The sequence below is a fragment of the Apodemus sylvaticus genome, chromosome 4 (genome assembly GCF_947179515.1).
Source record: "Apodemus sylvaticus chromosome 4, mApoSyl1.1, whole genome shotgun sequence".
Lineage (NCBI taxonomy): Eukaryota > Metazoa > Chordata > Mammalia > Rodentia > Muridae > Apodemus > Apodemus sylvaticus.
In genome coordinates this window covers 57,107,556-57,132,826 of record NC_067475.1, presented here as the reverse complement: position 1 = coordinate 57,132,826, position 25,271 = coordinate 57,107,556, and the positions used below count along the sequence as shown (strand labels likewise).

General features: G+C 37.4%; 2 protein-coding genes across 13 annotated transcripts in view; one reads left to right on the top strand and one right to left on the bottom strand.

Annotated features, from left to right (window-relative positions):
* The first annotated feature begins 353 nt into the window (after positions 1-353).
* Positions 354-18,063, top strand: LOC127682142 (chitinase-like protein 4). The gene is made up of 11 exons (XM_052178539.1): positions 354-378; positions 6,156-6,185; positions 6,664-6,865; positions 9,387-9,443; positions 9,940-10,105; positions 13,715-13,839; positions 15,692-15,815; positions 16,036-16,221; positions 16,998-17,117; positions 17,196-17,337; positions 18,032-18,063. The coding sequence occupies exons 1-11, from the start codon at positions 354-356 to the stop codon at positions 18,061-18,063; spliced, it is 1,209 nt and encodes a 402-aa protein (XP_052034499.1).
* Positions 18,064-20,660: 2,597 nt separating this feature from the next.
* Positions 20,661-25,271, bottom strand: part of LOC127682840 (chitinase-like protein 3) — a 67,396-nt gene continuing 62,785 nt past the window's right edge. For 11 of the 12 annotated variants that reach the window (XM_052179539.1, XM_052179529.1, XM_052179534.1 and 8 more), the window contains 3 exons: positions 22,437-22,556; positions 22,206-22,347; positions 20,661-20,957 (listed from right to left, as the gene is read on the bottom strand). In XM_052179539.1, coding sequence (XP_052035499.1) covers positions 20,836-20,957; positions 22,206-22,347; positions 22,437-22,556 — 384 coding nt within the window. In that variant the 3' untranslated portion in view covers positions 20,661-20,835. The other variant, XM_052179541.1, reaches the window with a different exon arrangement.

The following is a 25,271-nucleotide window of genomic DNA, read 5'->3' as shown; positions in this document are numbered from 1 at the left end:
GAAAAACCTTGTTTACTCTTCCATAAGAATGAGAGTTGCTTAAGTATAAAATATACACAATAAGTATTAATTCCAATACCCAAAGAGATGCTGAGTTCCTGGGAACTGGCAAGGTAATCTTAGCTGAAATACTGATACATTTATACTCACTTCTTAGACACATAGCTACTTTGTCTGAACAGGTGATAAAAGGTGCTAGTTATGTAATAAGGGAGCTTATACAACAGTACAAAGTTATGACTTAAAAGATTACCCACAAAGAGTTCCTGCTCCGAATTCAAAGCATTACAAAAACCATGGTCTCAAAGTATAAAAAGCCAGCAGGAGATCTCCAGAGAAATCTTGAAGACAAGATGGCTAAGCTCATTCTTGCCACAGGTAAGCTGATGATGAGATAAAGAACTTCAGTCTTGCCTGACTTTTTCCCCACAGGATCTGACAAGGTAGCCATTTGGACACTGCAATTCTATGCATTTCCATTTTTTGCAATTGTGAATTTTCTTTCCTTATTCAGTCCTTCCCTAGCTTTCATAAGTCCATGGGCTGAGAAAATATATCTTCCTTCATTGATACCACAGCCATAATAGTAATGTCTCACCTTCCTTCAAGGCTTGTTTTGCTCTTCCTTTCCCTCTCATTCATTACCCTACTCCTCTTGCTGTACCACCTGCCTAGAATTGTTATTCTGTTTATTTTGATGTTACTGTTCTAGCACAACTTTTTCAGAGACAGGCATCAATAGATTCTGAGATAGAACTCTCCAAGGATTTTTTGCCCTTCTCCTTTCAGAATAACTTTATATTTATACTTTATTGTACTTTTCCATTGAAGACTTAAATTGACATATGAAGAAGCAATAAGTTATTTATAGAACTAGATTTAGGTGTTTTCAATGAAGTTGTTGAAAACTTATGATTTGTTTTATGATTTGAAATCTGTGCCCTTTACAATTTTTCAGCTTTATAAACTCATTTCAGACAAGACTAAAGCAGTGTTTAAAAGGTTCACAGTAGAGGTGCTCTAATGAAATAATGTTTCAAATCCAGAATGTTAGCACCAAAGAGCTATAGTCAGAACTCTCTCCAATGGAAATCCATCCATGCTTACATAATAAGTACCCTGATTTAAAAAGAAGATCAACACAAAGAGAAAACTTCTTCAATACTAAACTGTTCCTTTGCTGCTAAAAATGACTTCTCAAACCAAAAAAAAATTATATCTGCAGCAGAGTCTCTAGATAGTTCAATGCAAACAATGATCAACTTCAAAAGTCACTGAATGGCATGTTATAGATGCTGTCTTGACTGGGGTAAGGCTTGGTTTATTGCAGCTCTGGGAACTGAGGCTACTATATGTATGCTATCTGATTAAAGGACCTTGTGAATAAATTCATTCAGTATTACTTGCAGAGGTAACAGATTTCAAATTTTGTAGCAATTAAGACACAACAGGTGGAACATGAGGACATTGCCAGATTTTCCTAATCACTGTAGAGGAGTTTGAATGGCATTATGTCTTAAAGGTCCATATCTCTTAAAGCTGTAAAGTTTCTAGGGGATGTAATGTCCAATAGTCAGTAGGATGACCCAATAGGACTTTGTCCCTAAATTCCATGTATAAAGATTGATAGTCTAGAGCATTAAGTCAAACGATCCATAGCTTACCTCTGTGGTATTTTACTAGGTATCTACTTTATCAGAACAAAAGATATGGTACTAATGGAGTAACATGAACTTTTCATGCCAACCAAGTACCTAATAACTGCTTTTACAATGTGTTATTATAACATTTAAGTAAATCATTCTTCCAAAAACATCTACTAAATGTTGTCGAGTATTATAAATGGTACTCAAACTAAAAAGGATTATTCATCTGAGAATAAATACATGCATCGAACACGCAAACTTATTAAACAGGCATAAATAACTTTTTGGACTCATAATTCTTTTCTTTTCTTTTTTTTTTTTTTTTTTTTTTTTTTTTTGAGATGGCGTTTCTCTGTATAGCCCTGGCTGTCCTGGAACTCACTCTGTAGAACTCAGAAATCTGCCTGCCTCTGACTCCCAAGTGCTAGCATTAAAGGCATGCACCACTGGCTAAGGATTCTTACACTGTAGAAGTTTGGTATACTCGTTCTTCCTGCTAATTCCATGCTCCCACAAATTAGAATCAAGCTCAAAATATATGTATGAATACCTTGTCCATATAGCTTGGCTCTTCTCTGATTAGATATAACATAAAATTACCCTTTATTCTAACCTATATTATGCTACGTGGATGGTAACCTGTGTCAGATACCTGTGTACTCTTTTCATTGTTCCATCATCATAGCAAATATCTAGTGCCTGGTACTAACCTAGAATCTTTTATGCCTCCCAGATGCCCCACCTCCTGTTTCTTGACTAAGACATAGGCCATCAAATTTATTATTGAAAGGAACCACATCCATATACAAATGAGATATTTTCTCTATAGGCTAAGGTGCTTATGTACAATGAAAAATATAAATTTTCATCAACATAGTATAGTGTATAATCCCATGTCAATACCATATAGAAAATATAGATGATATGCTCTGGAATTTCTACAGGAATTAAGAGGAAGTTGATATCAATTAAAGATAAATAAGTGATCTATTCTTGAGTTTCAAGAATTAATATTATTGGGATTGGGATAGAAATTTACAATGGACTGTGTGTGCCATCTTGAATTAGTAAGTCCACAATTTTGTTTAACTTGAAATTTAATATTATATGCTAGTATCATATAGAATTTGGAAGTGTAAATTGGAATGAATTCTAAACACAGAATATGAAAGCTATATGATAGATATTTAAGGAATGGAGAAATTTAGCCATAATAATCTTTGAGTATTGGTGACTGGGAATGGTTTCTCTATTTTTATATCAGCATACATATAGAAGACTAGAGTGTGCTGCTGAACTAGAAAAGAAATATGTTTGGGTACATTTATTCTTTGAGAAATAAATGTCGAGTAACCTTACCTAAAAACCTTTCTACAGAACAAGAGTTGAAACAATATTTAGAAAGTGGCCATGAAAAATATAAAGTTATTCAGGCACGTGCCTTAAGACTTTCCTGTGAAAGACTGAAGATAGTAAATTGTTTGACAATTGCTAAATCTTCTACTTAATCATTTTATTACAATTGAATACAAATTTAATCAGATGGGAAGCCTGCCTAATACAAATGAATTACTATATCTGAAAAGAATATATACTTCTGGGAAATGCCAAAATTGCTTAAAATGAATTATTACATAGGGTTTCAGTTTTCACCCACTCATAGGAGACAGATCACTTTTACTTATACAGGGACATAAAGGTGTTGGTCAGTTACTAAAGGAGATAAGTCAACAGTAAGTACCTGTAGGCTTAATAACTAGCCACACACATATTCTGGTTAAAAAATGTTGAAAATTTTGGAATAATCAGGGTCTGAAATGATATAAAAAGTCAACTGAATGAAGCATTCTGTAGCAGTCCTGAAGACATCATGGGGAAGCTCATTTTTGTCACAGGTAAGTTGAAAATCAGACATAGAGACTTAGTCTTGCCTGAGAGAACAGTTTTAACTCTACAAAATTATGCTTTCAAATTCTTCATTTATTATTTCAAATTGTGTCATTTTATTCAGGACTTTTCTAGCTCTCATAAGTCCATCTTCTGGGAGAACACTTATGCCTACATTATGCCACAGACATGGAATTAAAGACTCAACTTCATTCAAGCATTCTTTGCTGTTTGTCTATTATCCAGCTATTCATTATTCCACAACTTTTGCTAAACCTCTTTACTGAAAATGCAATTCTGTGACTTTATTCTGATTGCTCTCTTGGAACATAATTAAGGGATGGAAATCACTAGAATATGAGATAGAGCTAGCAACATTACTTGCCTCTTCTCTGCTCAGAATCATTTGACATTTATCCTCCATTATCCTTTTTCTCTAAGACATACATCTGTCTTAAATAAACATATACTTATCTGAATAGTTAGAATTACTCACTGATTTAAGCCAAGTTGTCGAAAGCTTACTATTTTCTGTACATCTGCAATTTAAAAACATTTTACAGATTCAGAAAGTTATTCAAATAACTTGAATCTCAATTTGTAAAAGAATCAGATTAGAGGAATTGTAAATTCATGATGATCATTCACACCTAAAACTCACCACTTAAATGATACAATCAGGTTTTCCAATAGAAAGCTAGATTTGGGCTACTAATGAGACACAATCAAAATGCACACCCATGCACACCACCACCACCACCACCACCACCACCAATAACAACAAAAACACCACCACCACTACCACCACCACCACCACCACCACCAACAACAACAACAATATGTACAGACACATACAGAAACAAAAAAAGAAAATAAAAAGCCATCATCAGATGAGATTTTCATCTTAAACTACCCACTGATAGTCTAAAATGGTATCTGGAGTGATTATATTTTCTCTGGCAACCACTTTTTAATTTAATTTAGTTTTTTTACACTCCATATTTTATCCCCCTCCCCATGCACACTCCAACTGTTCCACATCCCATATCTCCTCGCCAGTCCCCTGTCTCTACGTGGATGTCCCTACCCACAACCCCAGATGACCTCTAAACTCTCTAGAGCCTCCAGTCTTTTGAGGGTTAGGTGCATCATCTCTGAATGAACACAGTCCCAGCAGTCCTCTACTGTATTGGGTTGAGGGCATCATGTCAGCTGGTATATGCTGCCTGTTCAGTGGTCCAGTGTTTGAGGGATCTCATGGGTCCAGATTAATTGAGACTGCTAGTTCTCTTACAGGATCACCCTTCTCCTCAGCTTCTTTCACGCTTCCCTAGTTCAAGAACAGGGATCAGCTGCTTCTATTCATTCTTTGGGTGCAAATATCTGCATCGGATACTTTCAGCTGCTTGTCGGGTCTTCTGGAGTGTGGTCAAGCCAGGTCCCTTTGTGTGAGCACTCCATAGCCTCAGTAATAGTGTCAGACCTTGGGACCTTCCATTGAGCTGGAGCGTACATGCATGCATGAGCACGCATGCTCTCTCTCTCTCTCTCTCTCTCTCTCTCTCTCTCTCTCTCTCTCTCCCTCACACACACACACACACACACACACACACACACTGGGCCTGTCGCTGGAACTTCTTTCCTCGGGCTCCTCTCCATTTTCAACCCTGTAATTCTTTCAGACAGGAACAATTATGGGTCAGAGTTGTGACTGTGGGATGGTCCCTCTCTCCCTCATTTGATGCCCTATCTTCCTGTTGGAGATGGGCTTTGTATGTTCCCTTGCCCTACTCTCAGACATTTCATCTATGGTCCCTCCCTATGTGTCCTAGGAGTCTCTAACCTCCCAGGACTCTGGTTCATTCTGGATGGTCCCCCAACCGCCTATCTCCTGAGGTTGCTTGTTTCCCTTCTTTCTGCTGGCCCTCAGGGCTTCAGTCCTTTTCCCTCACCCAATACTAGATCATGTTCCCCACTGCTCCCACTTGCCCACCCCTTCCACTTTCCCTCCCCCCTCCCCCCAACTTGTGTTTGCTTTATCCTCCCTCCCGAGTGGCTAGAGTGTTGGCTCAGCAAGTAAGAGAACTGACTGTGGATTCTAAAAGACACCAGTTCAAACTCCAGCCACTGGTGATGTCTAACAGCCATCTCAGCTGTCAACTCCCTTTGATAGATGCTTTCAAACATTAAAAAAGCTCCAGGAGCTACTCATTTCTGTGCTTCAGATGTTGCATCGGCAATATCAGTTGATTCATTACAGCTCTTGGAACTAAGATTCATAAATTTATGACAATTAATTAGGTGAAATTATGAATAATTTCAGTCATAAATTCTTGTAGTTATAGTAGACTTAATGTTAAAAAACAATTAGGACATGGAGTGTGAAACATGAAATATTGATAAGTTGGACTACTGTGTAAATAGTAGTATGAAAGACATGATAACTTTGGGTCCCCACATGGGTGAAGCAGTATTTTTTCCAAATTCAATTCCGTTGTGTGAGGTAACGATCTACAGTTAGTAAGATGGTCTAGAAAGGTTACGAATTTTCTGCTATACCAATTGCTGTGGTTGGACCAATTAATCCAGAGCAGTAAATGTGTTCTCTCTCCCTCTCTCTAGGTCTGGCAATACTTCTGAATACACAGCTGGGTGAGTTTTAGGTCAAACCTTTCTTCAACAAAAATTCTTTAATCCTGATTATTTCTAATGAGATTTTCTGCTAATCCTGATCCATTTTCATTTTATATATGGACTCAAATAGCAAGAGAAAATTGACTGGAGAGTTCCCTCTTGGGTAGTAGAATAGCATCAGTTTTCTCTGTTGGCTTCACTAGAAAGATGAGTTGAGACTAAATTGACAACTTCTGGGTTTTACAGGTGCTTTTCTCTTGTATTTTTTCATGAAGCTCAAAATTTGTCCCGAGTTTTGACTATGAATTTGTTATTATAATTGCAACTGAATCATTGGTTGGTTGTACACATTAGCAAAAATAAATATTGACAGCATTCATCTCTTCCTGAATAACATGTGTCTGATATGCAACAAATAAAATAACAAAGGCAAAAGTTTTAGCTAAGGTCACAAGTAACTACATCAGAACACTTTTCCTCTGATAACTTTCCACAGGATTTTCCTACCAGCTGATGTGCTACTATACCAGTTGGGCTAAGGACAGGCCAACAGTAGGGAGTTTCAAACCTGGTAATATTGACCCCTGTCTATGTACTCACCTGATCTATGCCTTTGCTGGGATTCAGAACAATGAGATCATCAACACAAGTGAACAGGACTTGATTGACTATGAAGCATTAAATGGTCTGAAAGCCAGGTAAGGACAGAGACATTTGGTTTGTTATCAGTGTGCCAATAGTTGCTAAATATCAGTGCTTCCTAAAATGTATGTCAGAATCAAAAAGAATACATGATGATTCCATCAATGTATTCATTAGATTTATATTATGTTTTTATTTTTAATCACTTATGGACTTGAATTCTGCATATAAATCTCTATGTCTCACAACCCTATTAGGATATATGTTACCTCACCCCATATTTTGTATGTGGTTAGGGTCCTTTCTATATATAGTTCTTAAAATAGTCTTACTGTTTATGGTGTGCTTTGACCTTTGGTGTGCTATGTTCCTATCTCTCAGTGAGAATCATCATACTCTTTTCACATTGTGTGTGTTCAAATATTATAGATATCATTTGTAATTCAGACCACATTCTATCTGTCCGTCTTCCACCTGTTTCATTTAATACCATACCCACCAGGTTCACAAATATGTTTGCAAAAAAACCAATCCCAACTTTCATATTTTTGATGTTTGAGAAGTATTTCTGGATATAGGCAAAGCACACCACATTGTCTATTCAACTAATTCTCTATAATTACTGTGACTTAAGTTGAATTTGTGAATCAAGCTACAATTACTGTTGACATACTGCCTCCTCTTAAAAATCATGAATATGTGTACTTTGGAGATAAACTAAAGAGTGTCTTTTTGATCATGTGGCAGTGCTAACATTCTGAAGGGTCTTCTCAATGCTTTCCTGTGTAACTGAACTTGGTTATATTTACATCAGCAGTGTACAGCCTTTTTATTCATATACTTGATGACATTGATTAGGTTTTATCTGACAGTATTAAGCTACCATGAGACATGAGAAGATATTCCAATGCAGTTGAAATTTAAATTTATCCTTTAATCATGGTATTAGGCTTCCTTAATTCAGCTGTTGGACAGGTGATTTTCTTTGAAAAAAGTCTTCCAAATTTTTTTCTTTTTGTCAAAATGAGGTATATTTTTGATATTCCATTACTGATTTATACAATTTGCATTACTTAATTATAATATTATATTTTGTAATCAGTCTCACAAATCTAAACCTATCTCTATTCAGTTTATTTCTTTCCCCATTTTTATTTGTGAAAAAACAACAAAACCATTTTAATTTTTCAATAGGAGCTTGTAAGTTTGTGATACACAATAAAAATATTCATGGGCCAATAAATAGCATGGATATTTCTCCATGTTCTTTTAATAATTTAGAAGCTTCATATGTTTACATCCCACTCCAATTTCAGTTTATTTTTGTCTGTGGTGTAAGCCTAGGTTGCAACCTCTTGTTTGAATTACTAGTGTAAAGATTGTTTTGCTAGGAACCTTGTGCTGTGGGACTTTTGTCACTCAAGGTTTAGAAGTCACATGTTAAACAGCAAAGAAGTACACAATTCTTTTTTTTTTTTTTTACTGCAACCTGTTCTGGCTGTGTAAAAGATACCATAGTGATGAAAACATCAGTAGTGTGGTTCATCTTTTTTCTGTCACAGTTTTTTGTTTGTTTTTGGAAAACAACATAAATACAATCTTTGCTAATTACTTTGGGAAGCTTTAACTGTGGGCGATTAGAAGGTAAATATCAATGCTCATGAATATTTGATGAATTTTATAAAAGTTTTTGTTATATTTAACAATAAACTGTGCACTTATTTCCATCAATTGACAGGAGAGGTACTTTAGGAATGCAAATGCTCTGGAATATTCAGATGATATCTTCCTTCAGTAGTAACATTATATTTAGGAAGAATCTAAGCTATGATTTCCAACTGCAAATGAGTTATATAAAAGGTCTTATATTTAAGAGTGTACCTTGCATATCATTCAACAAAACTAAATTGATTACTGAAAGCAGTATTTCTATGACAGATCACAGAAACTGAATCTCTGAGGAAGGGCAAGAAACCTAAAAGTTTAATGTCTGCTCAAAAGTGCTAATAAATTTCTATGGAATCTGATATGTTAAAACAGGTATTTCAGTGATGATGTATACTTCCAAGAGAGCTGATATGTTTTTACTGATGAGGATTGAGAAAATAATAAAGATCCAGATATTTGTCAATTTTGGTACTAGGGAGAATGTGAGCTAACTATGGTTCAAATTTACTTGCACAGAAATGCAGTCCCTATACTACTTGATAAACATTTCTCAAATTTACTACTATATAAGTTGCCTGCTCTAAAAGGACACATTGGGAACAAAAACAGTTAACAACTGAATTTTGAGTCCTTGTCTTTCACCAAGGTGTCCTGTTTCTCTCATTCTCCCTTTGCACTCACATCACCTATCTCATAATACCCTTTATATCCAGCTCCATAATAACTACTATGATAATGATGATAATGAAGAGCTTAACAAAAATTACTCAATAGTGAAAACAAACTTCCTCTGTATTGTGATGTTATGTCAGATAAAACTGAATAATATGAGATATATTTTTAAAAAGCACTGATAATTTATGTAATGTAGGGCAAACATTTTGATACCTTTTTTCTGTCATTTTTGAGGAACACTGACTTAAAAACTCTCCTGGCCATTGGAGGATGGAACTTTGGATCTGTCCCGTAAGTTCTATGTACATGGGCTACTGGGTTTTATGGTTGTAGGCAGGCTAGAGCTAAAGAACACAGGTCAATTACTTCACCTTTTGTAAAAGAGAATTGAAGAAAATTTATTGAATAAATGGGTTAACATGTAAATAATTATAATACCACCTCAAATTAAACTGCAAATACTCTTTCCTGGTACACATATGGCAATCATAATTTCAAATTTGGCCTAATATTTTAGGATGCATAATCTGAGAGATATTTAGCTACTGAAAAAATCTTTTTCTTAAAGCATTTCATGTCCTCCAGACATCGAAACTTGTTAGTAGTTACTATGTGGCTGGATATAAAGGGTATTATGAGATAGGTGATGTGATTGCAAAGGGAGAATGAGAGAGAAACAGGAAACTTTGATGAAAGACAAGGAATCAAAAATCAGTTGTTAACTGTTTTGTTCCCAATGTGTCCATGTCATAGAAGCCTAACACTCACTTCTTTCAATATACATAAGGTTCAGTGCCATGGTATCTACTCCTCAGAACCGTCAGACATTCATTAAGTCAGTCATCAAATTCCTTCGCCAGTATAAGTTTGATGGCCTCAACATGGACTGGCAGTATCCTGGGTCTCGTGGAAGCCCTCCTAAGGACAAACATCTCTTCAGTGTCCTAGTGCAGGTGTGTCAATTGGAAAAATTCTTTGGTCCTAAAAGATTTAAATCCCTCCATCTCAAGGACTGTAAATTCTTGTAAACCCAAACAAATATAGAATTATAGACTCTTAGCACTGTAAAAGTCCTACTATTCATGTATTCGACAAACATGTGAGACATTACTATCCATGGTGTTTATAACAAAAGTGCATCATCATATGTCCTATAAACAGTGAATCCAGTGTAATGATCTTCATATTACAGACAAAACCATTAATGTACAGAGAGTGTTTGAGTAACATTTCCAGGATCATACAGCTAGTTAATATCACAACTGCTTGTGTTGTTTGCATGCAGAGTTCAATCCTTATAATCCACAGGTTAGTGGGTACATTTTCACCAAGGAACAATGCAGAATAGTTTGCTTCTTTAAGTCACACATATGAGGTAATATAGGCAACAAATGAAACATCTTGATAACTAGCATGAAACAGCAGAATACAAAAGAAACTCAAATTTGTGAGTACCTGACTGGGTTTGAAGAAGGATAAAAAATCTCTTGTGTGTAAGATAAACGTGCTTTAAGTCTGAGGACACTGTTGTCATTAAATTAGGTAAAGAGGCATCTGTCACAAAAAAGAGCTAGAGATCTATCAGAAGTGACTTGGAAAAACATGTGAGTTTAAAAAGGCATCAAGTTCTGATCATGTGAGAGCTTTATATTTATTTAAGGATCTATAATTCTCATGCGAGACCTTGGAGGTACTATGAAGGATTATGCATAAGATTAAAAATATATGACAAAACTTGGCCTTTTGTGATATTAACTGCTAATAAATCAGTAGGTACTGATGTGGGATGCAGAATCAGAAGAAAGCCATAGAATGATGACCTCTAGTTTTAACTCTCTCTTACAGTGGGGCCCAGAAACTGATGGCTTCTACCAGTTTAACTTTTTTTGCCATTCTTAGGACAAAAAGCTCATAAACCTGACAATTTAATTCTCTTGCTATTATCTCAAATTTAGTTCTGGGGTCCAGAAGCTGATGAGTCTAGCAACTAATTCTCATGGCTCTCATGAGCCAAAATATGATAAATTCTGGCAATTAACTTCTGCTTAAGGCATCAGCGACTTAGTGAAAGAAACTTAATTACTTGGGCCCTTATTTTCTGAGTCAGGGGCCCCTTTCTGGCAAGGATACAGTCTTGGAGTTTTTTTCTTTCTTCCTGAGCTAGAGAGAAAGAAAAAGAAAGAAAGAAAATTGGGCACAAAAAAGACACGTGCACACTTGATGAAGTAGAGAACAGCTACACTCACTTTAATTTTGCTTCCAGCCTTTTATGGCTTTTTAGACAAAAGTTCCTATGTAAGAAAAAGATTTCCTCATATATAATATGTTACACAAAGGGGGAGTTACAGAAGGATTTAGATAGTAAGGTCAAAAAAGTGTTTCATTTTATAATCTCATTAAAAATTCAAAACAACACTTTCGCATGGCCTTGCTGTAGCATAGAGCATACCTTTCTTGGACCTGACCTAAAATAATTATTTTTCCTTGATCACAAATCTGTTGTAAGCCTATTTGTCTTCTAACTGCAATTTATGAAAGCTCATTGTATTTCTTCTTATCCACCCTTTACTTAATATTCCATGAGGAGGAGCCACATTCTATTTTCAACTCTAACTTTATTATCCACAGAAATTGATTGGTATACTGTGTTAAACTTCATGATATGAAATTTAATTTGATGTCTTGTACTGTAGTTAGCATCAGAGATAGATGATCACCAATAAAAATGAGTAGAATATAAGGCAAGTCTTGTGGTGCTTCCTTTGCAGACCTTTCAGCAGATAGGGAGAAAAAACATTCAAAGTGAGGTAAAAATGAAGCTCTGTTCAGACCAAATTTATTGGAAAAATTGTGGGCCAGGACTTCTTTAGTTGGGTCTAGACCATTTTACTTTGGTCATATTTGGGCATAAAAAAAATGAAAACAAATGTTCAGATAACAATTAACTTAGTCCCAGGATTACAACAATTTAACACATATTTGCATTGAGATTACTTATAAAACACATCTACACAATTTCACAAGAACTGGGTACTGTTTACTCAGAAAAACTGCCAAAGATTTTGGTGGCTCTAGAGATTCACTGAGGTAAACAAAATTTGTGTGGTTGTCAATATTGCCTGGATGACATAACATAATATAGTAGTCACTTAGGCTGTTGTAATGAAGAAATTATATCACACATAAGGATGGGATTTATGGCCTAAAAGTGATGCTCAAGGTTTTATGGGTAAAATGATTTGAGAAAAGTAAATTCTAGTAGATATAGGAAGAGTTTGATTCATCAGAAAATAAAGGATAGCCGGGTTGTAAAACTGTATCATTGGTGGCATTCCAAGAAGAGCGGCCACACGTCTCATTCTATGTTAGAGGGAAGCTGTACGTTTAACTTTACTAGCTTCTCTGGTTTTTATTTGAGTGAACAGGTCCTTTCTGTCCTCTAGAAAGACTAAAAAATTTTAAATTTAACTTCTACTAAAATTATTAAAAAACATTATACATGTATTAAAATTTGGTGGTTGCTGTTCCAGACAATAACCAGCAAATTACTTTCAGTATCACTGCATTCAATAGATTTTTACCCAAGCTCTGACAATATTTAATATTAACTACTACTGAATGACTAGGTATTTTTTTGATTAATAATGTTCATAGAAGTAGAATCTGAATAGTAAGCTAAATCATGCTTCTGACTGATATTTACAATTCGGAATGATTTATTTAAACAAGACAAAATTTGAAATTACATTCTATAGCTGATATGCTTAAGAGTTGTAATGATCTATAACTCATCTTCTCATGACTTCGACCAGTAAAACACTCCCATCATTTAATCCTCTTACAACAGGGCAAATTGTGGAGCTTTGTTTTCTTTCTTCATTTGATAAAATTTCATTTTAACATATTTTCTGGTTTATTCTGAGATACTTCCCACCTCCATGCTCACCCACATTCATATCTTCTTCCCACATTTCTCAAAAATGAAATATGGCAATAAGCTTTACCCACAAAACATATGATAAAAAATGAGAAGGAAAATGAACACAAGAAATACACATATTATTTGCAACAATGACTTCCACACCCAAGCAATACAGCTATGAATGAAACCTGAATTTGAAGACATGATTAGAGTCACTGTGGATTATAGGCAGGCACTAAATTGATCTCTTATTCAGATATTACCACCTCATTTCAATATTTGACTAAGCAGGATACACAACCTATGAGCTAGTTTAGCCACAGAGCATTGATATCTTCTCTTTGTACCATTGCAAGAGGACACAGGCTCAGAGAGGAGTCACTTACAGAGTACTGGATTCAGAATCATCTCTGACCAGACTTTGGAGCCTATATTCTAGCCATAGATTGGTACAAACTATTTTTTAAATTTCTATACATATTAGGTAACCATAAATTAATACCAATTTTAATGATTTTTGAGGTATTCACAAAATAAAGTAAAAGAAAATTTGTAAATGTCCACTGAGATAATTTTATAGGTCTTGTATTTATCAGAAAAATGTCTGAAATGCTATTTGAGCTCATTGTACTTTTTGTAGGAAATGCGAAAAGCTTTTGAGAAAGAATCCATTGAGAAAGACATTCCAAGGCTGCTACTCACGGCCACAGTAGCTGGAGTCATTCCCACAATCCAGTCTGGTTACAAGATCCCTGAACTGTCTCAGTAAGTGAGGATCCATCTTCATGACTACTGTGGAAGTTTAAGCTAAGTTCACTTATTCATGAGATACTTGTTTCTTCAAAGCATTGTTTATAGGCATGGTCATGGGTGTGGATTGACTACATAGGTGTGAAAAATCATTCTACAAAATAAATATAACATGTTTATTGATCTTATAATGTGTTTATCTATAGAAATATTTCCTACATTAATACAATTTATTTTGATCATATACATTCACTAATAACTTTCTGTCTAAATTATCCTAATAGCTATAACTTATATCCCTCTGAATTAGAGGTGTTCTGCTTTTAGTTTTTAATGATGTTAATATCTCCTTACACAAATTCTAAAGTCAATTCATGCATGGCTATGGGCTCAAACAGTGAAATCCAAACACCTAACAATGACCACATTCCTAACAGAGTTGAATATTTTTCACTTTGCAGCCATTAAGTAATAACTTCTTCACAATATGTTAGGCTTGGGAATGCAACTTCCTGCACAAAATGCTGCAGTTTCATGAGACTTGATATCCTATAGGTATTGTGCACATAACACCAGCTCCTATAAGATAATGTTTCAACAGCCATACCTGGTGAAGAAATCAGTATTTCACCATTTTCCTTCATTTCTTAAGCAGCAATAAATTATTTCTAAACCCTCTTTTTCATATTCTTTGAACCTTGAACATGAGGAATGTTAGTAGAAATGTCTGTCTATAGCTGAGAACACAGACTGACTTAAGATTTTGTACCTTAACTAATAATGAGTGTATGAATTAAGAACTTTTCTTCCAAAAAAGCAGATATTCTGGAACAAAAATCTTGAAAGCATCTTATATCTATGGAAATAAACTCACGTTTGAATAGCAGTTTAATGCTATGACAATCTAGCAAAACAACAAATGTTGGTTCCATGTTGGGCCTTTGAGATTCCAAGGCATGAATATTTGGCCAGATTTACTGTGACAGATATAAAATATACTCAATGTTACGCCTCACATACAATCAGAAAGCAGGTTATTACCTCTATAATGATCATGTCTTTAGTGAATAACTTGTATAGTATATTAATATTGTAGCATTCAGGAGCTATCACTGGGTATATCCATTTGTGTCTTTTTACCCCAGAAGCCTACCTTACATATATGTCAAGAAGTAGGCATCCTGTAGGAAGAGATATTTCACTGTTAGTCTCAGGTTGATTTCTCTAGGTCTACAGCTAATGTGCATTGTGTTCAGCAGTATGGTTGTCACATCAAGTTATGGTGAACCTGCTAGAGCATTTATAATATGCTGGATTGCTTTCAGTGTATCTTATGACTGCAGAAAAATAATATGTTAGAATTGTAAGATGCCTGACACTGATATATTCATTTAATAGTGCCTGTCTTTTTACAGCAGTATTATTGCCCATGCAGATTAATTGTATTCAAGTATATTATGAATATTATATTCTATTTAACTGATGAGAAAGTATATTTAATTAATTCTCTTTTCTATATCCTTTATTTCTTTCTAAGTCATTCTTGATCCACTAGTCTCCCCAGATCCCCATGCTTATTTAAATACTTTAACAATCTTACTCCTAAATGTTTCATTTCACTGATGTTCTATTATACTTTTGATTTATTTTTGTTCTTTTTAGTGGTAAAGAATAACTTTACCCATACATATTTTTTAGAACCCATAGATGAAGAGCAAGTGAAATCAGAGAACTGAACAGGAGTACATGGGGGGAGGGGTTGAGGGGAATGATACATATATTAGGATGAGTATTAGGGAAGAATACAAGGATAAACTTGAAGAAATATAACCAAAACATTGATTCTAAGTCCTTTCCTTTACTCCAGGTCTCTTGACTATATTCAGGTCATGACATACAATCTCCATGATTCCAAGAATGGCTATACTGGAGAAAATAGTCCCCTCTATAAATCTCCAACTGACACTGGAAATAGTGCCTATCTCAATGTGGTAAGATATCAACAGGTTCAAGTGGAACTGAGAGATTAATGCATGGCCCAATGCTATTGAATATATCTGAAACACTGTAACTATATAATTTATTTTGGAAAACAGATTTAATTTATTAGCTGTAGCATCACACAATTTGAAATATAAGAGCTGGGAACTAACCTACACAAATACAGATCACCACATGATCCAGCAATAATTTTACTTTGTATCGCTACAGGATTCAATCATTACCTACTGGAAGGAAAATGGAGCAGCTCCTGAGAAGCTCATTGTGGGATTTCCGGCATATGGGCACACCTTTATGCTCAGTGATCCCTCTAACACTGGAATTGGTGCTCCTACTATTAGTGCTGGCCCACCAGGGCATTACACGGGTGAAACAGGACTCTGGGCTTACTATGAGGTCAGTATATTGGAGATAGTGTGCTCAGTGAACTGTAGGTCAATTTCTCTGTTTGAGAACAGAATCATCTGCAAGTGTATGTCCATTTTATCTAGTATGTATTCTCCCTAAGTAGATACAATATATCAAGTGCTACATACTTGAACTTTATAGTATACTTTCATATAATTAATAAGAGGTACTTTTGAATATATAAGTTGATACAATAGACCAAAACCTAATATCCATAAATATCACTATAGGGCATTTATTTTCTGTTAGGGTGTATTCTAAATCTACAATACAAATATGAAGGCAACATATGATCATTTTAAAAATAACTCAAGTATTAATATTCCTTTGTGTTTTATGATATTCTTGTCCTCAGGTTCAATGTCCAGAACTATGTATGGGTAGATGAAATCACAGTCTGGTAGTATAAGGTATGAAGAATACTGTGAACCCCCCCCCCCATGACTAATACCTAGAATATCAACTTTTAGGAGGCAGGTACTGAAGAATTGTCAGTTTTAAACCTGCATTAGCTATGAAATGGACAAAAATTCAAAAAGTAAAAATGGAAACTAGTGATGCACCACAAGTTAGATCACTTCCCTAGTCTGGGGAAAGGCCTAGATGTGTCCTGTAGGAACAGTAAATTCAAGAAAATATCTCTTTACTGGAAGACTAATAAAATCCACTTTAGAAAATGCAGAAAACACCACAACTGCATGGAGAAATGGTAACTTTCCTTCTTATTACTACTATTTTAAAGATCTGAAACTGTTTGTTTACAGATTTGTTCATTTCTGAATGTTGGAGCCACTGAGAGCTGGGATGCCACACAGGAAGTTCCATATGCTTATCATGGCAATAAGTGGGTTGGCTATGATAATGTCAGGAGCTTCAAGATAAAGGTAAGCTTAGACCATTGAATGTGCTGAGGGTGTAACCCAATTCCCAGGAAATCAAGAGACTCGTGTCCTTTTCAACAGGCTCAGTGGCTCAAGGACAACAAATTAGGAGGTGCCATGGTCTGGCCCCTGGACATGGATGACTTCACTGGTTCTTTCTGTGACCAGGGAAGTTTCCCTCTGACTTCTACTTTAAAGAGAGATCTGAACATACACAGTGCAAGTAAGTGACAATAGAGTTATACTCAGAGTATACTCAAAGACTGCCTGAACCTCCCCATCCCCACTCCTGAGTCATGTTTTTTCAATTCATTTATGTGTTCCTTTCAAAGTGATAGACAGTTCCCCCACACTTTCAATTCCATTAATTTATGTAATACACTTACTGGGAACCCGGGCTACCTTGAGGATGAGTCAGGCTGCTCCAGGTCTATTAAGTATTCAGGTTATATGAGTCTGCAGAAACTATACTCCCATTATCTATCAGATTTTTCTTCTCTTTTATTCATGTCATTAGAGTGTAAATCTGTCACTTGGGGGACTTTTATCATAAACACTTAAAAAGTGCTGTCATTCCTGTGTCTGTCCATATTATCTTTAATGCATAATTTATCCTGAGATTTTAACAAACTCATTTACCCAGTGAGTATCAAGGAAGTGTTGCTTATAGCAAGAATGGAAAAGGCAAAACTTGAATTGCTAGTTCATCTTGCTCTAAGATAGGTTTTAGAGACCTAGAAATAGGTTAACCCCTGGGATGATGGTACAAGTTCCCTAAATTCTATCTGGATTTATTGTCTGATATAACCCAAAAGAGTCTGAAGTCAATTGGTTTTCTAGTCCATGTAATCTAGGTTGTACTTTTCTTCTCCACTTGCCTCCAGGGTCACTGCTCTACCTTTTTATGTGTGTTTCAGGTTGTTACAACTCTTATCGAGGGGAGCTTTAGCCAATAATTTGTCCTTGAAACTGTCAGAATAAGAGTAAGTTCAACAGCTTTTCCACAGTTGATTCTGCATTACACTTCCATGGAGAATAATAGAACTAAGTTCTTGGCTAGCCTGAATTTAATCCCAGAGTAGTACTACTAAGATGGATGTCTTATCTGCTGTTCCAGCTGGAAGAAAACAAGACTGGTCTTCATCTGTCAGCTTTGGCTAAGCTCTGAACATCTTCCATTGCTTCCTGTAAACACATCCTGATTGTTTCTTGCTTTCATAATAAATTCCACATTCAAAACATAAGCATCTCTAGTACTTTCATATGCAATTTTTAGGAAATTGTTTGTTGGTGTTAAATTCATTCTGCTCATGGGTTATAGTGATAAAATGGCTGTGGGAAGTAGTGATTAAACCCAGTGGCTTTGATTTTCTATTTGACTTCAGGCTTTCCCATGATTGAGACTGTGAGATGAAAATGTTAAATAATTGGTTTTACCTATCTTCTTCATGTAGTCATTCTCAATCTAATGATGGATTCAGATTGCGAGTGACTACATGAAGATGTGTTTATGGTAGTTGGTCAATAATCCAAAGGCAGATACAGTAGCCTCAGGATAACAGCCTACACACGGTTTGGTGTACCCATTTATGCACTTCAAGGCATTTTTAAATATGCCTTCGGAAACCAGAGCAATTGAGCCCTTTTTGAGTTTGAAGCTTTTGAAGATCTCTAAGTATTCTTCATGACTTGCTGTCTGAGTACAAGGTCCTCCTAAACCACCAAATTCATTAATATCAGGTGTGTTTTCACCTGTTCTTCCCTCCTTTTGATTTACTTGGCATTCACTATCAAATGTCATTAAGTCCTTTTGCATACTTTGTTTAAAAAGTCACTATTGTTGATGCCAATAAGTGCTTTCTAACAGGAGCCTGATATAGCTGTTACCTAAGAAGCTTTGCCAAACCCTTACTGATACAGATGCAGATGCTTGCAGACAACCATCAGACTTAGCTTGGGCACCCCAATGGAGGATTTAGGGGAATGGCTGAAGAAGTTGAAGTGGTTTGCAACTCCATAGTATTGGTACCAGGACCTCTGAAACCTGTGAAAGTTGTCTCCCTCCCTTTGAGTTTTCTTAGTTGTTTCTACTTCTGATTTTAGATCCTGGATGTTTTGCTTAGCTCCTTCACATGCTTGTTTGTGTTTTCCTGTAATTCTTTAAAAGATTTTTGTGTTTCCTCTTTCATGACCTCAGCCTGTTGACCAAAATTTTCCTGTATTTCTTTAAGTGATTTTTGCGTTTCCTTATTGGCTTTTGTATTCTCCTGAATTTCTTTCAATGATTTTTGTGTTTCCCTTGTAAGGGCTTCTAACTTTTGATCCATTTTCTCCTGAATTTCTTTAAGTATGTCCTTTATGTGTTCCTTTACCAGCATCATGACCAGTGATTTTAAATCCAAATCTTGTTTTACTGGTGTGATGGGGTATCCAGGACATTTTGTTAAAGGAGAATTGGGTTCAGATTCTGCCATATTGCCTTGATTTCTGTTAGTGACGTTCCTGCGTTTGCCTTTTGCCATCTAGTTCTCACTGGTGTTAGTTGGTCTTATCAATGCTGGACTCACCAGTGCAAGCTGCCTCTTCCCAGGTGGCCTCTGGTGCACAGCTGACCTCCTGCACTGCCTGGAGACAGGGCGCTGTGGCCCAGGCTGCTCAGATCCAGAAGCAGACACCTGAAGGCTCCTGCAGGGGCCTGCTGGACTCACCAGAGCACACTGACTCCTCCCAGCCGGCCTCCTGGATGCCCCTCTTGTCTCTTGCAGGACCTGGAGATGTGGTGTTGCAGTCCAGGCTGTTCTGGATCCCGAAGTGGAGATCTGAAGGCTCCCTCCAGAAGCCTCAGGACTGGAACCTAAGCTCCATGCTGCTGGAGCAAGCTGTGTGCTCCCAGTCTGCTTCCAGGTGCACACCAGGCCTCCTGCACTTCCTGGAGACTGAGTGCTATGGCCCAGGCTGTTCAGATCCCAAAGCAGACACCTGAAGGCTCCCTCCAGGGCCTGCTGGACTCACCAGAGCAAACTGATTCCTCCCAGCTGGCCTCCCGGGTGCCCCTCTGGCCTCTTGCAGGACCTGGAGATGTGGCATTGCAGCCCAGGCTGTTCTGAATCCGGAAGCGGAGATATGAGGGCTCCCGCCAGAGGCCTCAGGACTGGAACCTAAGCTCCGTGCCCTGAAAATTCTTTCATTACTTCTGTACCCCATTTTGAACTAGCATATTTGGTTTTATATGGAGTTTATTCTTGAGTTATTGGATATTTTGGATATTGGCCCTCTATGAGATGTACAGTTAAGTTTTAACTGCTTCAAAGCTCTGGCCCAAACCCCAGACTGACGTTGTCAAGTCTGTCCCTGGATAAATGCACAGAACTAGCAGTCCCTTCAGGAGTACAATAAATTAGTGTGTCCTGAAGAGAGGGAGGGTGAAGTAGTATGGTGTGGATGAGATTAAATGAATTGTATAGATCTGTGTAATTAACAAAAAAAATTAAAAACAACAAATAAATGAAAGGTTTTGCTGAATTACAAAATTACCAAAGACATTCATGTTCTGACTGCTTACTTTATTTCAGTGCATTAGGTAGAAGTAAGAAGGTTCTAGAAAGGGGCAAGGGACACTATACAGAGTCCTGGAGAAAGGTAGCATATAGTGTCTTTGTCTAGCTCAGCAAGGGTGACTGCTCTTGAAGAAAGATTCTGCCCGGCAGTTAAGGAATGTGTTCTATTCAGGCAGTACCAGATGCTTCTTGTTATTGCTACTGTGTTGCAACACAGGCCGCAATGCCCCAGAGCTGTTGTTCCTGCTACTGGTCACATTGGCTGGAAGAGCAGTTCCTTTGCAACCTAAAACATACAGCGTAAATAGCAGATCAATGATTTCATGTGAGGAGACTGACTGCTCTTAAACAAGAGAACCAGGCAGGAGGAAGTGGCCTGGAGTGTTGGTACAATGAACTCAAAGGTTGATCAGGTAAGATCAGAAATCACAAGCAGTTATTTTATCAAGCCTGCCTACCTCACAGTTTAAAAAGTTGATCTCCCTTTGTAGGGTAATTTTATGCCAACTTGATAAAGCTAAAGTCATCTGAGCTGAAGGAACTTGAGTTAAAAATTGTTCCAAAAGACTGGGATGTAAGCAAGCCTGTAGGGAATTTTCTTACCTACTGATTGATGGGGAGGACCAAGCCCACTGTGGTAGTACATCCCTAGGCTGGTAATCCTGGGTTCTGTAAGAAAGCAAGCTGAGCACTCCTGCTCTTGCTCCTGCCTTCTCACTTCCTCTCTTTCTCTTGTCCCCCTTCTCTTCCCATTTTCCCCCTCTCTCCAGGTGATCATGGCCTGCCCTTCTCTCTCTCTCTCTCTCTCTCTCTCTCTCTCTCTCTCTCTCTCTCTCTCTCTCTCTTTCTCTACCTCTGTTACCTTGTGAATCCCCTTCCCCATGCCCTGAGTAAAAACTGTTCTATATTAAAAAAGAAAGGAAGGAAGCTGAGCAAACAATGGGAAACAAGGCAATAAGTAGCCCCCCTCCATGGCCTCTGATTCAGCTTCTGTCTCCAGATTCCTGTTCTTCAGGAGTTCCTGCTTTAGCTTCTTTGATCAACAGTGAAGTGGAAGTATAAGCCAAGTAAATCCTTTCCTTTCTAAGTTGTTTTTAGTCATGGTGTTTCATCACAGCAATAGTACCCTTAATTAAGACATTCCCCATATAAGTCAGTTAAGAAATAGCCACTCACACCCAGTGTTTATAAAACCTTTCTAGAGGATGTGGTATATGTAACAAATATGTTTTTAAAACACATTCTGGAAGAATTATAGTCATTATTAATTCCCATGAACAATAGGTTAGATTTATGAGAGTACTCACTAAGAATGCCTATTAAATCTGTCCAGGGTGCCTATCTGATCTAGAAACAAATAAGAAAACAAAAACTAAGGAGTTCTGATTTCCCATAGGATATAAAATTGATAGCATAGTGGTTAGCAGTTAGAGAAACAGAATCTCATGGGGAAAGAGACTGGCAGGTCCAGGCTTCCTTTGAGTTGACTGAAGGAACACTCATACCCCCTCTCCGTACTCTTATTATCACTCACTTGCACTGTGAACTTTAAGGGTTTTCTTCAAGGTGGAGGTCAGGGGAAATGTTCCCTGATCACAGAAAGAGCCAGTGTAGTCATCCATACCGATGGCCCAAATCATGGCACCTCCAAAGTTATTTCTCTTAAGCCACTGAGCCTAGTTGAGAAAAGAGGACAGCAGGAGTCACTTGGTTTTCTGGGACTCAGAGTCAGGAGGGCCTAGCACATCCAAGAAACTGACCTTACCTTGATATGAAAGCTCTTGACATTGTCATAGCCAACCCACTCATTGCCAAGGAAGGCATAGGGCACTTGCTGAGCGGCATTCCAGACCTCAATGGCTCCATTTTTCAGGAATGTGCAAATCTTTAAAAAGTTAAGAATTTCAGATCCTTTAAATACTAATTCCATTTAAGAAAAATAATGTACGTATTTCCCTCCTTTTGTTGATTCCACGTGGTTTAGCTGAAATCTGTAATTGATTAGATTTCTAGGAAATTAATCCTACAAATTAGTTAGGAAGATTTGGATTGTTTTATTTTATATACTGGAGATCCCCCACAAGGCCTAGCCATTGATAAATAAGGACTTTACCAATAAGTTACATCCCCAGTCCTTTTTTTGTTTGAGAGAAGATCTCTGTCTATATAGACTCACTTCAAAATTCTGATACTCCTGCCTCTGTCTCTTGAATACAGAGTTAATGGGTATAAGGAACCATGCCTGCTAAATATGTTCATAATATATTACTATATACTATGAGCCCATTTTTATTTCTGTGATATTGGGGTCTGGAGCCAGAGCTCATGTGGATATAACATTATGATGCAAAGTTCAAATACAGTGAAATACATGAGCTGGAAAGATTGTTCAATGAGTGAAATGCTTACCAGGCAAGCATGGAGACCTAAGATCTTGTGTGAAACACAGCATAGCAGTATGCAACTGCAATCACAGTGCTCCTACATCAAGATAAAATGTAGAGACAGGAAAATCCTCCAAATTTATGGACTCTGGCATATGTGGTAGCAAATAATAATAGGCCCTATCTCAAAGTGCAGGTGAATGACTGCTACCAAAGCGGTCTCTGAAATCTACCTGTACAAAGCACACATACACACACATACATACACACATACACACACACACACATACACACAAGCACACACACTCATGAACACACTTACATATTCACACACACATGCACACACATGAACATGCATGCACATCATACAGTGTAAGGAGCAGTGAAGTCCTGAGTGAATATGGACTATTGAGATGAGCATAGCCTGAATATCAGGGAACCCAGTGACTCAGAGGGGGTCCATATATGTGTGTGTGTATATGTGTGTGTGGGGGGGGGGATAGCAAAGCCTTCTCAGGAGATAGTCGGAGGCATAGTGAAGTCTTCTTCTAGTCTGAGTGAGAATGACAGTGTATAGAAACATTATCAGCCACAGTTTCCTCCTCCTGAGTGCCTGCAGCCTAAGACTCCTTTAGAAAGGTTTCCTGCAGAGATTAGCTGTATATATTCTGCCTCCTTGCTCAGCTGAATTGCATGAACCTACCTCCTTATTCAACTGAATACAGTAAACCTGTATTTTCAATTCAGATGCAAAAAATAAACATGTCAAAGTTCCAAGTTGCTGATGGTGGTAGTATCTCTCCATTAGAGCAGACAGACAACCTGATCCCAGCTTTTCTGTGCATGTGTCTGTGAGTCTGTCCTTTATTCATTGCTTCACCACCCTGGTCAACTTTCTGGGACCTAGCTATGAAGGATGTAACAATATGCATACACATATATTTCAAAAGGAGGAAAATGCATGAGCGCTATGTCTAGGATACTCTGTTCATAGGTGGTTTCCCATTGAAAATGAAATCAAATGTCAACAGAAAAGTGATGTTAAAAGTTGAAAGGGAGGTTATCCATAATAGTCCAACTTTAAAACAGCCCAGAGTCAATCAATGGAAGTCTAAGTAAATAAAATGTGGTGTCTGTCTAGTCAGCAATAAAACTTAACTTCTAAACGTTCTGTTCTGGGTAAGTCATTATTTTATAGTCCTTTCATTGAATGATGGAACTATGTAGTAATTTGAACAAGGAAAATCTAATATGCAGAATATTTACTCTAACAAGGTCTAACAAGAAACAGTTTAAAAGAATTCAGAAGGTTATATAAATAGAAAGCTTGCCAACAAAACAAAACTTGTAAGGTTGAAGCGCAGAAAATAAAAATGAAATAAATACAGAAGAAGCCTCAGGGCTGAAGTTCAGATTTTCATTCCATCCTTTGTCCTTCTGTAGATGCTACTGTTGTAATACTACTGATGCTTGAACAATGTAAGGTTTGTTGGGGTTCTGTGTCTGCCCTGCCATAGAGCTTGGCCTGCTTAGGGAGGCAGTACTCAGTGGAGTTTGACTGTGCTTACCCCACACCAGTCCCCTGGTGAGTGTCAGGCTATGGGGAAGCCATGGGACACCACTCTGGGGGTTGGAGAGCACAGACTGAATTCCAGGGGACAACTAGATCTGACTTGTGGGTCCCCGGACCTTCAATGAGGCAGAGGCTGTCTGGTACTCAAGCTCTTTGACACCCTGGCTCTGCTGGATGCTGTGGAAGAGCAGAGAACTGAGCAGGGGCCCACAGGCTGGATCTAGCCTGGTGCCAGGGATAGTCCTTGGTTTATCTGCAGCTGGCTTGGCTTGGTGGTTGCTGGGGGCACAGAGAGGCATTTCCACAGGAGATTAGATGGCTGGCTATTTAGGCAAAGGCCTTCTCCATTGCTCACCATGGCAGATCCCAATCCAAAGAGGCAGTCTGTTGCTACTTTGTTTCCAACTCAATTCCTTGTTCAAAGAAATCTCAATTCAATCAGTTAACAAAAGAAGCTACAAGCCTAGATTGGGAAGATTTCCCACTACACTACTCTATTTCCATCTATATTATCCCATATAACTTGTGGTTTCTCCAGGCCAAGAGCTTCTCTCTCTGCAGTCCCTAGTATCTCCTCTCCATCACGCCAATTCTCCCTAGCTCCTCCCCCTTCCTCCTGCCCAATCATTGGCTCAAGCCTTTA

What these genes read in the sequence shown, in the direction of transcription:
- LOC127682142 (XM_052178539.1), top strand. Translation starts at nt 354, where the DNA reads ATGGCTAAGCTCATTCTTGCCACAG. An exon ending in AAGATCCCTGAACTGTCTCA is followed by an intron (nt 13,840 to 15,691) that starts GTAAGTGAGGAT and finishes CCTTTACTCCAG; the next exon opens with GTCTCTTGACTATATTCAGG. An exon ending in TCTGAACATACACAGTGCAA is followed by an intron (nt 17,338 to 18,031) that starts GTAAGTGACAAT and finishes TGTGTGTTTCAG; the next exon opens with GTTGTTACAACTCTTATCGA.